Here is a 14,203-nt window from a genome sequence, read left to right on the forward strand (position 1 = left end):
TGTGGTGTTCCAAATCACAACTTGGTCTTGACACACGGCCCTGAGGATAGCAGTATAACCAAAAATATTTTTTTATGATCAAAAAATCTTTTTTTCGACTAACATATCACTGGTATAAGATACGTTGGACACCCAGCACTTGGGTTCAAGGATTCCTATAAACACAACATAGGAGGGTATCTTATTATTGACAATTGGAATGCAGTTGTAGATAACAGAGATGCATAGCACCAAATAATTCAAGCAGGCAGATAAAAAGAACAGCCATTCAGCATTTGGAATGAGGAAATGCTTAAAGTGGTCAAATTCTTCCTACCTGCCGTGCTTCACATGTGTAACCTGCAATACTGACTACCTCTCCAAGATGGGATTGTAAATAATCAAATGCTGCAATTCAAACTCCCAAAATCAACCAAACCAAGGGTGCATTAGCACTGTCTCACAAGACAGTTATCCTTTAAAAAAAATCTCGAGAGACATATTTCTGCAGCCAGTTTAGACGTGTACACAGGGTCACAGCCAATGTTGCAGGGCTGAGAACGAAGCAGTTGTTAAAAGGTCCACTTATTCTAAATACATCCTGTAATGCATGTTACCACTTTAAAAGTCAATACCAATTAACAAGGCATACTACCCAAAAAAAAGATAAGGTTTACAACAATACGGATATGACATTTGCCTATCCTTTCTGCAGTTAAAGCTAACCAGTTAATCCGTTTACATGGCAAAGATTAGAATACTGAACTAAAAGAAGTGCCAAGGTTGTGTAGGACAGAAACAAATTGTGTAGTTTTATGGACTCATGACGACATTTTGATTACAGATAGAGATAATGCTCCATACCACACATGAGGTTTTTAAAACTGGAATTTCACTTTCTGCACGTAATTTCTTTTCAATCTCATCCCAGTTCCGTTCCTTGTCTTTAAACAATATCCTAGAACAAATATTAAAAAGTCATTAATATATAGCATAGAAAACTCCAGGTATAGAACTATTAGGGGATGCTGCATACACTTTTGATGGTCTATCGAGGCATAATACAAAACTATTTCCTGTAATAAGCAAAGATTAGCAATAAAAGTTTAAACTATTTTAATGAATCATTCTCTTTTGCTCCCCAAATGCAGAAATATTAGAATTTGCAGATACTAAATTATTTTGCAAAATTATAATTTCTTGTTATATAACCCTTAAAGTGTGTAAAATAAAACAAATAAAAATTTCAAGATGTCTAGATCTAAACTACACAAATTACGCATGTTCTTCTAGCTAAATACATCTAGACCAGGGGTCCCCAACATTTTTTTACCCGTGAGCCACATTCAATGTAAAAATAAAGTTGGAGAGCAACATAACAGCAAAGTTTTCTTGGGGTACCAAATGTGGACTGCTATTATTTGTTAGCCCTTATGTGGACTGGCATTATGTGGACTGGCAGCCTACAAAACACTGTGTTTGGCAGCCCACATATTTCGTATGCAACCAAAACTTGCCTTCAAGCCTGAAATTCAAAAATTAGCAGCTGCTTTGAAGCCACTGGGAGCAACATCCAATGGGTTGGCGAGCAACATGTTGCTCGCAAGCTACTGGTTGGGGATCACTGATCTAGACTATAACACACCAAAATTCCCCAACAAAAAGTAACACCCACCTTATTTTATTAGCCGTTTTGTCTATGGCTTGCCTTAATTTCCGAGAAAACTGAAATACCGAAGAGAGCAATAAACTATCTCCCATAGCCTATATTTAAATAAAAAAAAACAATTATATATCTAGTAAAACATTCATTTTACAAATTAACAGCATACATTGCCCATTATGAAAAAAAACCCAAAATATATATAATCAGAAAGCCTCTGTTAATTTGCTCCAAAAATTTTAATAATTATGGTAACACCTGCACAAATGTTCTTAAATAATGAGCTTTACCTACACTATATGGTAAAAAGTATCCAGACACTTGCCTATACACCATCCAATTCCAAACCTGGGGAATCAATATCAAGTTGGATTATTTATAATATATCTCTTCTGGGAAGGCTTTCCACTAGATTTTGGAACATAATTGGATGACCTTGATTCATGCAGCCACAACAGCATTAGGAAGGTTGGGCACGGATGTTTTGGATCAGGCATGGCTTTTAGTTGGAATCTTGTTCAAAGGTCAAAGCTCAGCCATGTTTTTCCACTCCAATTTCAGCAAACCCATTTTGTACAGACCTCACTTTGTGCTGAAAAAGGAAAGAGCCTAGTCCAAATATGGTTCACCCCAATTAAAATAGAAATAATTCCAAATGATTTTGTATTAGCCACTGGAAATATACTATATACATTATTTAAATCACAGCAAGCAGGCAGGGACCATTTTGGGAATACTTTAAAGGCAAGCTTTGCATCATCCCAATATTCCAGAATGGGGGACCTCTTGCCCATGCATTGGCTACATATTATAGATGGTAAGAAGGGAAGTGAAAGATAAGTACAGTCAAATATAGGAAGTGCAGAATGGAAAGTAATAGAGGAGGGACAGGCAATGATTGACAGCAGATATTTTTAAATACCTTTATAACAGGTACGGACTATTATTATTAAGCACTATTATTATACTATTATTATAAAAGTGACAGGTCCCTTTTAAAACTAGATACATTAAATTTACATTTTCATGGTTAATTAGCAGTTTATTTAAATGCATGCAGGAGATTCTGGCTTATATGCAGCAATTCATAAGGCTAAATTATCACCCTGCTTTATCTTTTTCAAAAAACATCTACTAGCTTTTTCCTGTGTACCGGACACAACTGCAAGGTTGTGTAAAATGGGTTTCTAGCGAAGAAGACAAAATTATATGATTTAATGTTTATTTCAAATTTTAATCAATAAACATGTGCATGTTATTTACAAAAGGAAAAGGTTCTCAACTTCATAAATGTGGCAGAAGAACTATATTTAAGGGAAAACTTAAAACCAAAGGTTTCTGTTTACAATGCAAATAGAGAAGGGGTGTACCGACAGCTCTGGGCTCCCCTGCCAAAAATATACAGAGAGGCCCAGTGCACAATGCAACTGGCCCACACCGTCGATGCCAGCATACATTTTTAGTGAGTTTGTTATATAATACACAGAGCTCCTCCCCTGCAAGCATGGGGTCTGCTTTGTTATGCCACTTGTGATAAAAATTTGATTTAGCCCGGCCTCTAAGGGTTGCAAAATGAAAGGAGGTATGACTAACAATTTGGCACTGCCTATGATTAAGCTTTTCTGTCTCCAAGCTTTGTGCATTTGCAGGTATACTACTTTGTGGTTTGATATTTTTATTATCCATTGGAGAGTTACATCACAATAGCTAATATAAGCCACAGGTTTTCAAACTTCTTGCCTAAGTGAAACGTGCCTAAAGATTTTTCATTTTGCCCGATTGGGGTTATCCTTCTAGACCACAAGAGGGCAATTATATTTTTATAAAAAGGCACAATTTAAAGCTGTAATATATCTGCCAGTACAACAATCTGACACTAAAATTTTTCTTTTTAAATATTAATCTACATGAAAAGTTACCTATAGGTCATGTTGATCATTTTTCGCTGATACTTCTGCTTTTGTAAGTAATTGTTACTTGAAGTTCCTAAACCTGACTGTTTTTCCAACCCTACTGTCCTTTCTTAACCTGTCAGTTAGAATTTCTAATGCTAACGGACTACTTCTCACAAATATGGGAGCCCCCTCATAGAGGAACATGGGGTAAGAAGGGTAGCGTAAAAGCCTCAGGCAAGTACATTTATGGCAAAATTATAAATAGTATTCAAAGAATGTTATTATAGATATAAAAAAAAGTTATTTTTCTGGTGTCGGCTCTCACTGTAAGCAATCTTTCTGCATCTTAAGATGAATCCTCTTTTCTTCTAATTAGATTTACCTAACATAGTCCAATTAAAGGTATAAGTGACTTACATATTTTTAAATAATAATTGCATTGCCTTACATTTATGAACAATACATCTAAAAACGCTGTTCATGCAGCTGTGACTATACACTGCAGAGCCAGCTTTTTCAATGCCAGTACACTGATTTTCACATTGCCATAAACAGCAGTTATGCCACATCCTGGGAACTTGGGATTGTCCACCTTTGAGTAAACTTTTAGTATAATGTAGAGACTGATTTTCTGAGGCAATTTGCAATTGGTTTTCATTTATTATTTGTGTCTTTTGAGTTATTCAGCCTTTTCGTTAGCAGCTGTGCAGTTTGTAGTTTTAGCAATTTGGTTACTGGGGTCCAAATTACCTAAGCAACCATGCATTAATGTGAATAAAAGATTGGAATAGCAGAGGGCCTGTATAGTAAGATGAGTAATAAAATGTAGTAATAACAATACAGTTGTAGCCTTATAGAGAGAGAGAGAGAATGATAAAAGCTGGAAAGAGTCAGAAGCAGAAGGCAAATAATCAAAAAAAGAAAATGAAAAAGAGTTGCTTAGAAATGGCCGTTCTGTAACATACTAAATGTTAATGTAAAATGAACCACCCCTGTAAATTGTCCGCTGTGTCAAAGAAACCAAAATATTAAGATATAATATAACTTTATAAACTCACTTCATCTCTGCTCCAGGTTTTCCTTCTAGTTATTGGTTGAGGTTCAGAAATTTCTTTCTGCTGAGATTTTAAGTCACTGGATCGAAAATTTCCCTCGGCTGTTCTGGACTGAATTAAAGGAGGCATCTTTCTAAAGTTCAGACTCTCATCAAAAACTCGATCAACCAGCTAACAGATAACCAAAAAGAAAAAAAAGGACAATCTTTTGTAATAAATAAAGATATATATTGACTGAAAGGACAACATGGTTTTAAGTACAATGCAAGTACAATAAAATCATTATATTATTTTCACATTTTATCCAGTCTGTCTACATTCACTTGGAGAGATTCTAATTTTTGATTGTGCTAAACTTGCTTTACTGGCTGTTAACTGGTGTACCCCATTCTTACCCAAGATTTGAAATTATTTTAATTCAAATCTCTTAATATATCATGCAAAATATGCACAACACAGAAAGGAATGAAATAAGTCTTTATCCCAGTGCTTCAAACAATGCTAAACTAATACAGTACCAAAAATGAGTAATATCTTCACAGAAATGGATTTGAAACAAAGAAGTGAATAGACCCAGTGTAAACTGTTATGCTAGTGGTGATGTAAAGTATCTCTCTCTGTGTATCTTAGGGGAAGCTACTTTAAAGAGACCTGGAACCTGTACTGGTACAGAAGAAAAGTTGCAGATAAGTGAACTGGTGGATAAGCAATTAATACAAACTTTGCCTTTACTTTTCAGAAAATAAACTTTAAACTAAGCAAAACTACAGAGGAAATGGATCTGCAATAGCAGGCAAGCAACACACTGTAATAATTTATTCAATACAGTGAATAGCAGAAGTTTCTTAGTTTCTCTTTCAAAAACATGGCATGTTCAATACTGGCTCTATCACAGAGCAGAATATCAGGGCAGCCCAGGTCCACACAAGAAACAGTCATATTCTAACCAGAGCAAATAAGTGGCAGACACATATTACCAGGTCTCAAGAGCTGAGACTAGTCCTGACTAAATAATCATGTCAAGAACCTGGGGTGGGGCCAGTCCAGTAATATAGGAATGGCTCTGTAATGGATCAGGATGGACAGGATTCCAACAAGCAGTTAAAGGGGATCTATGGTCGAAATCTATAATCTTTCCTAGGCTTTGGGGAATGATTATAAGGTTTTTTGTTTGTGATTGCAATGCATTAATGTTTTTTTTACAGTTTTGAAGCTATACTAGCCGTTATCCTGCCTGTCAGTGTATTGCCCCACAATCTGCTCAGTTCACTTTGAAAGAAAACCTCACCTCCAGTGGCCATCTCATCTACCTAAGCCGACCACCCACAAATGAAAACACAGTAGGCAGTCCTCGCTGTAATGCTAGGATGACCACCGTCAGAGAAAGCAGGAAGCATTGCAGCAAGCGCAAGGAGATCTCGCTGATTCGGTAAGTGTAGTGAGAATAAAAAACTAGTAAACTAGTGCTATGTCACTGTGCAATTATTTCATTGCTTGTGCTAGACTTTTCCCTCTCTCCCGAGCCTCCCCCTCAGCTGTGTGTGCTTTTGAAAATGTTATCTTTAAAAATAACTGGCTACTGTTTTTTCATTGGTGGGTGGGTTAGGCAGATGAGATGGCCGCTGGCCATGAGGTTTTCGTTACAAGTGAACTGAGCAGATTGCGGGGAAATACAAATACAATAGACAGGCAGGATAATGGCTATTATAGCTTCAAAACCATAAAAAAAAAGTAATGCATTGCAATTACAAATAACCTTAAAATCATTCCCCAAAGCCTAGTTAAGATTATAGATTTCTACAAAACATCCCCTTTAAGATGACATTTAAGAGGAGAATATATATATGTGTGTGTTGATAATAAATATGTATATCTATTATAATTTGTTTTTAATAAAATTGTACTTTTAAAATGGAGGTCCACAGGCAAAATGTGAATGTGTAACATAACAGAACAGAACACTACTTCCTGCTTTTCAGCTCTCTTGGTTTCCACTGACTGGTTACCCTGGTGACCAAGCAGTAACCAATCAGTGACTTGAGGGGGCCACATGGGCCATATCTGTTGCTTTTGAATCTGAACTGAATGCTGAGGATCAACTGCAAACTCACTGAACAGTTATGCCACATGTGGCCCCCTTCAAGTCACTGACTAATTCAGAATTATAGAGCTGAAAAGCAGAAAGTAGTGTTCTGTTCTATACCCAGTCACTCCAGCCTGTAAGGAGCGCGGTCCAGCGCATCCATTCCCACCGGCGTTCCGTCCAAAATGGCGGCGCCCAGGGCAGGCCACGAGGGAAATTGGCAATGGCGCCTCGTCTGGACGCAGCGAATTTGCACCAGCGTCAAAACGTGCAGCGTCAGCGTGTGACGTCACTACGCACATTTTGGTGCCAAAAATCAGTTTAAAAGGACGTTTGAGACCCACTGCCTTTGCCCGTGAATAGGTTCTACTTCATTGTGTTCCTGGGTGCTACTATAGTGTTTTGGATTCTTGATATCGACCTCTGCCTGTTCCTGTTTACGACTACTTGCTGCCTGAACTGATCTTCTGCCCGTCTGACTACTCTTTCTCTCGACCCCATCTTGTACTGTGAACTGTGTTTGGAAACCTGCAAGCTTCCTCCTTGGTTCGTTACTTCAAACTGAGCCTTCGGGCCTGACAGTATTCACGGGCCATGGACCCTTCCGAGGAAGCTCAACCTCTACCCGACTTCGGAAGAGCCTTCCGTGGGCTGGCTTCTCGCATGGAGTCTTATGAGGCCCAGCAGACTCATTTTGGCCAAGCCTTGGAGGCCATTTTGGACAAGCTGTCGATTAACCCTCCAGTGTCCGCTGCTGTGGCTGCTCCACCTGCTGTGCCATTTTCTGCTTCAAATCCTGAGCCTAAGGTACCTGCTCCACCTCTCTACAGCGGAGACCCCCAGGCTTGTCGGGGCTTCATTAATCAGTGCCTGATACAATTTGAACTTCAACCTTCACTGTATGTATCTGAGCGAGCTAAAGTGGGGTTCGTCATTTCCCATCTCCAAGGGAAAGCATTGGAATGGGCATCGCCTTTATGGGAGAAGAATTCTCCGCTCATTCAGGACTGTAACTCCTTTCTCCAGTCTTTTCGGACCATCTTTTGATGCTCCTGGCCGAGTTACTACAGCCTCTTCCCGTCTGCTGCAAACTCGCCAAGGGAGTCATTCTGTCAGTGAATATGCAATCGACTTCCATACCATAGCGGCCGAAACAAACTGGAACAATGATGCTTATCATGCGGCTTTCTACCAGGGGCTCTCCATTCGTCTCAAAGATGATTTGGTCTCCCGCGATATCCCGGAGCTGTTGGAAGATCTCATCGCTCTGGCCATTAAGATCGATACTCGAATGCGGGAACACCAATCTGACAGGGAGAGAAGCAAGAAATTCCAGCCACAGCTGGCTCCACGATTTCAGAGACCGTTGCTTCCTGGTATACCTGCCCCGGTTCCTTCTACCCCCACTGAGGAGCCCATGCAAATTGGCGGTGCCCGCTTATCCGAAGAGGAGAAACTACGCAGACGCACAGCCGGTTTGTGCCTGTATTATGGAGGCAAGGCCCATTTCGCCTTTAACTGTCCAGTGAAGCAGGGAAACTTCCGCGCCTAGGTAAGTTTGGGGAGACTCACCTGGGCGGAATTGTTCCTTCTCCCCATCAATCTTCTCATCGCTTTTTGCTTCCTGTGCAGCTTCAAGTCTCGTCCAAGAGAATCTCTGGCTTTTCTGGATTCCGGCGCTGCTGGGAACTTCCTTGACCACTCTTTCGCCATTCATCACAGCATCCCTCTCCACTCCTTGACAACCCCTCTCCGGGTCCTGGCAATTGACGACAGACCACTCTCCACAGTGTTCATCTCTCATGCCACACAATAACTTTCTGTTACAGTTGGAGCCATGCATGTTGAGAGACTTTCTTTTCTTATTATTAACTGTCCTTCCACACCTATAGTCCTGGGGTTGCCTTGGCTTCAGCTCCACAATCCTACCATCAATTGGGTTAAAAGGCAGATTTCTCATTGGAGCCTTTATTGCCAGCAGAACTGTTTAAGCTCTAATACAGTACAGAAATTATCCTCTGTCTCAATAAATCTTCACTCTCTTCCTCCAGCATACCAAGACTTTTGTGATGTGTTTTCTAAAAAATCTGCCGAAACCCTTCCTCCTCATCGCCCTATGATTGCGCCATTGACCTTCTCTCTGGTACCATGCCTCCTCGTGGCCGTACTTACCCACTGTCTCCATCTGAAACCAGAGCCATGAAGGACTACATTCAAAAAAACCTGCAGCACGTTTATTCGTCCTTCTTCCTCCCCAGCCGGGGCCGGATTCTTCTTTGTAGAGAAAAAAGACAGCACTTTTCGACCTTGCATTGACTACCGGGGTCTCAATAAAATCACTTCGAAGAACCGGTATCCGCTACACCTTATCACTGAGCTCTTCGACCAACTCAAAGGAGCACATATCTTCACCAAGCTAGATCTCAGAGGTGCATACAATTTGATCAGAATCCGGGAGGGCGACGAGTGGAAGACCGCTTTCCGAGACGGTCTCTATGAATATCTTGTCATGCCGTTCGGGCTCTGCAACGCGCCCGCGGTCTTCCAGGAGTTTGTTAATGACATTTTTAGAGATCTGCTTGGTGTTAATGTAGTCGTTTATTTAGATGATATACTCGTCTTTTCCAAAAATCTGGTTGAACACAGAGTTCATGTTCGGGAGGTTCTCTCTCGTTTAAGGAAGAACACACTTTATGCCAAGCTGGAGAAATGTTCATTTGAAACCTCCAAAATTTCGTTCCTTGGTTATATAATTTCTCCACTGGGATTTGAAATGGATCCGGTCAAGATTTCCGCCATTCAAGAGTGGCCGCTTCCTACAAGCACCAAAGCCATACAGTGGTTCATCGGCTTTGCCAATTATTATAGGCAGTTCATCAAAGGCTTCTCTTCCAGAATTTCTCCTATTTTGGCTCTCATCCGCAAAGGTGGGAAACCCGACTGCTGGTCTTCACAAGCCAAGGAAGCATTTGAATCATTGAAAAAATCCTTTTCTTCCGCTCCTGTTCTGAAACATCCTGATCCTCAGCTTCCTTTCTTCATTGAAGTCGATGCCTCCGATATGGGTGCTGGGGCGGTACTTTCCCAAAGGCAACTCAGTGATGGGAAGCTTCACCCGTGCGCCTTCTTTTCAAAGAAATTCTCCCCGCCTGAACGAAATTACGATGTGGGCAATAGAGAACTTTTGCCAGTAAAATTGGCACTTGAGGAATGGAGATATCTTTTGGAAGGCTCAACAATCACTGTGACGATATTCACAGATCATAAGAACTTATTCAAGCTCTTAAACGTCTTAATCCCAGACAGGCTCGGTGGGCTCTTTTCTTTTCTCGCTTTAATTTTATCATCACTTTCCGTCCCGGTTCCAGAAATAAAAAAGCGGATGCCTTGTCTAGAATTTTTTTCCCGGTGGATTCATGTCTAAAGGACGATGATCCCATCGTTCCTCCAGCAAAGATTGTAGCTGCTTTATTTCCTTCCATGGTATCACAGATCCTGTCGGCACAATCCTCTACACCTTCTGATACACCATTTGGCGTGGCCTTTGTACCCCCGGATCTTTGCCAGACTATTCTTCGTCAGTCACACAATTCTAAGCAAGCCGGTCATCCCAGAATCAAGAAAACGACTGAATTATTGTCTCGTCTGGTTTGGTGGCCTTCTCTACGGAGAGATGTCAAAGATTTTCTATCTTCCTGTTCTGTGTGTGCCGCTTCAAAGTCCAGTCATTCTTCTCCTATGGGGTTACTACTACCACTGCCTATTCCCGCTCGACCCTTGACACATCTTGCCATGGATTTTATTGTGGAACTTCCACCATCCCGTGGTTACACGGTCATCTGGGTTGTAATCGACAGATTCAGTAAAATGGCCCATTTCATTCCTCTCCACAAATTACCTTCTGCTATTGAACTCTCAAAATTATTTATCCAGCATATTTTTCGTCTCCATGGTTTTCCCGTTGAAATTATTTCTGACAGAGGCTCAAAATTTATTTCGAAGTTTTGGAGATCCTTATGTAAATCCCTCAACATCTCTCTACAGTTTTCGTCTGCGTATCCCCCTCAGTCCAACGGTGCCTCTGAACGTGTCAATCAAGCACTAGAACAATTCTTAAGATGCCATATTTCCTTGTGTAAGGATGATTGTGCTGACTTACTTCCTTGGGCCAAATTTGCTCACAATAACTCTCTGCATGTTTCTTCCGAGAGATCTCCTTTTTTTTGTGTGTATGGTCAGCACCCTTTGGCTTTTCCACAAGACTTTCTTCTCTCCAATGTACCTGCAGCCAATGATCAAGTGGCTCATATGTCCGCAATTTGGCAAGCTACTAGGACCAATCTGGAGAAGAGTTCTATTGCCGATAAAAAGCTCCTCCCCCTCCATATGCTATTGGGGACAAAGTATGGCTTTCCACCAAGAACATCCACCTCAAGTTTCCTTCCGCTAAATTGGGTCCCAAGTTCATCGGTCCTTTCCCCATAATCGAACTTATTAATCCTGTAGCGGTTCGTCTTCAACTTCCATCCGAGATGCGGATTCCTAATGTGTTCCATGTGTCCCTTCTTAAACCTGCATTGATTGACCATTCTTCGTCTTTTCCTGCTCCAATTTCCGTGGACGGTCATCTTGAATTCGAGGTGGAGAAAATTTTAGATTCTCGCATGTCCAGAGGAACTCTTCAATATTTGGTGGAATGGAGAGGTTTCAGACCTGAGGAATGCTCCTGGATCAGACATTCTGATATCCACGCTCCATTTCTTCTAAAAAAGTTCCATAAGAAATTTTAAACCCAGTCCTGGCGGTCCGGAGGCCCCCCCGTGGGGGAGGGGTTACTGTAAGGAGCGCGGTCCAGCGCATCCATTCCCGCCGGCGTTCCATCCAAAATGGCAGCGCCCAGGGCAGGCCACGTGGGAAGTCGGCAATGGCGCCTCGTCTGGACGCAGCGAATTTGCGCCAGCGCCATCTACACACGTTTTGGCGCCAAAAATCAGTTTAAAAGGACCCACTGCCTTTGCCCGTGAATAGGTTCTACTTCATTGTGTTCCTGGGTGCTACTATTGTGTTTTGGATTCTTGATATCGACCTCTGCCTGTTCCTGTTTACGACAACTTGCTGCCTGAACTGATCTTCTGCCCGTCTGACTACTCTTTCTCTTGACCCCATATTGTACTGCGAACTGTGTTTGGAAACCTGCAAGCTTCCTCCTTGGTCCGTTACTTCAAACTGAGCCTTCGGGCCTGACACAGCCTTTATACATTACATTTTTGGCTAACTAACTATATTAGAAACATTTTGTATTTTGCACAGCCTATCTATTTATCTAGTTTCTATTTTTACATGGAACTGTTCCTTTAAAGCTCCCAACCTGCCCAAGAGAACAACTGCCTTCTTTGAATACATCTAATTCCATAACAGATGACTTAGTGTATATCCTTACAGTCTCTCCTTCCTTTTCCCTGTAAGCAAAAGTGTTCATTTAGGTGCAATGACACACAGGAAGATTTTGTTGCTTGTGTTACAAATACGATATCGCAGACAACAAATCTCCCTGAAAATACCTTGCCGTTCAGTTATGTTATGTTATGATCACTGCAAGTAAATAACTTTTCTCTTGGTTATTCGGCCCTTGTGCTTGTAAAAACATGACCCTGCCTTTTCCATATGCAACCTGTGACACAGGCTTACAGATAGGAAGGGGTTTGTTATGCCTGACTGGAGATTTAAAAAATCTATGAATCTGATCTGTGAAGAAGCAAGGAACTGGGATCAAATTTTAATTAAAAAAGTAGCTATTAGTTGCTCTTTAACTTAATATGCACAGTGTGTTAACATGCAAATATAATTAAACAGTTAAGTTCTCCCACCTCTTCTCTTGTGTCTATGGCTGAACCAGGAGTTGTAGCTGCAGTGCTTACTGTGGTACTAGGGGCAGTTCCTGATGATGTCACTGAATCTATCTCTCCTGCTACATCATTAATTTCACGAGCAATAAGAGCCAAATCCTGGCTTATTCTGTCAACCAAATAGAAAAAAATTAATGCATATACAAGATAATGTCACAGGTGTGGGAGCTATTATTCTGGAAAATATGGGAATGTAATTTCTCATAGCTTCATACTTTAACAGTTTCCAAATGCACCTTGTACTTGATTATAACTAAGCTAGCATAATTCAATAATGGAGGCAAACAGTGCTATTTCATAATGTTCAAATGTTTTTAAAGGATCCTGTCATCGGAAAACATGTTTTTTTTCAAAACACATCAGTTAATAGTGCTACTCCAGCAGAATTCTGCACTGAAATCCATTTCTCAAAAGAGCAAACAGATTTTTTTATATTCAATTTTGAAATTTGACGAGGCTAGACATTTTGTCCATTTCCCAGCTGCCCCTGGTCATGTGACTTGTGCCTGCACTTTAGGAGAGAAATGCTTTCTGGCAGGCTGCTGTTTTTCCTTTTCAATGTAACTGAATGTGTCCCAGTGGGACATGGGTTTTTACTATTGAGTGTTGTTCTTAGATCTACCAGGCAGCTGTTATCTTGTGTTAGGGATCTGTTATCTGGTTATCTTCCCATTGTTCTTTTGTTTGGCTGCTGGGGGGGAAAAGGGAGGGGTGATATCACTCCAACTTGCAGTACAGCAGTAAAGAGTCATTGAAGTTTATCAGAGCACAAGTCACATGACTTGGGGCAGCTGGGAAATTGACAATATGTCTAGCCCCATGTCAGATTTCAAAATTGAATATAAAAAAATCTGTTTGCTCTTTTGAGAAATGGATTTCAGTGCAGAATTCTGCTGGCGCAGCACTATTAACTGATTCATTTTAAAAAACATTTTTTTTCCCATGACAATATCCCTTTAAGGCACAGTACTCCAAATTACAGGAAGACTTATCTGGAAAACCCCTATCTCCCAAGCATTCCAGCTAAAAGATCCCATACCTGTACACTGCTTAACAAGCTGAAAAAAATAAGGATTTATGTACTTCATCTAAGTGTAATTTCTAAGCATTCAAATAAATACACAATATTCATACAAATAATTCAAAATAATGAAATCAATCTGAAAAAAAAAGTCAATATTTGGGTACCAAAAACTGAAGTATGTCAAAACACACAGTTGTGGCCAATAGTAATAGCTCTTGCTTTTTTAACGCACACATTACTATAAAAATAAATCTACAACAAAAGAAATTTAAAATTAACAAAATTATGTTTCTACAATTCCTTGTGTTGCTATAAAGATTACAGAATTTTATTATTCCATCCAGAACTTAAAATATCCATCCCGATCTGAAACGAGCCTGACAAATTTATTGACACTAGTAAGAGCTATCACAGTAAAGCACTCAACATTTTTTTGAATTACTGACCCTATCTCAATTGGCAGAAACTGCCCACTACATATATAATTTAAATGTCTTAAATAAGAGCAACGCTGATTACTGTATACCACTACACGGGTCCACCAAATGCGGTTTTTATTGTGTATTTTTATGGACATGGTCCAGTGCTGCCAACAGTC

The 14,203-nt window shown here is 40.3% G+C and overlaps 1 protein-coding gene across 1 annotated transcript in view; it reads right to left on the minus strand.

The window, feature by feature from the left end:
• cep170.S (centrosomal protein 170kDa S homeolog) overlaps positions 1–14,203 on the minus strand; it is a 97,392-nt gene that overhangs the window by 4,362 nt on the left and 78,827 nt on the right. The window contains exons 13-16 of the mRNA XM_018265340.2: positions 12,543–12,690; positions 4,596–4,763; positions 1,655–1,743; positions 844–937 (exon numbers count right to left, since the gene is read on the minus strand). Of these exons, the coding sequence (XP_018120829.1) occupies positions 844–937; positions 1,655–1,743; positions 4,596–4,763; positions 12,543–12,690 (499 nt within the window). The remainder of the gene's footprint in view (positions 1–843; positions 938–1,654; positions 1,744–4,595; positions 4,764–12,542; positions 12,691–14,203) is intronic.

This window comes from Xenopus laevis, chromosome 5S (genome assembly GCF_017654675.1).
Source record: "Xenopus laevis strain J_2021 chromosome 5S, Xenopus_laevis_v10.1, whole genome shotgun sequence".
Lineage (NCBI taxonomy): Eukaryota > Metazoa > Chordata > Amphibia > Anura > Pipidae > Xenopus > Xenopus laevis.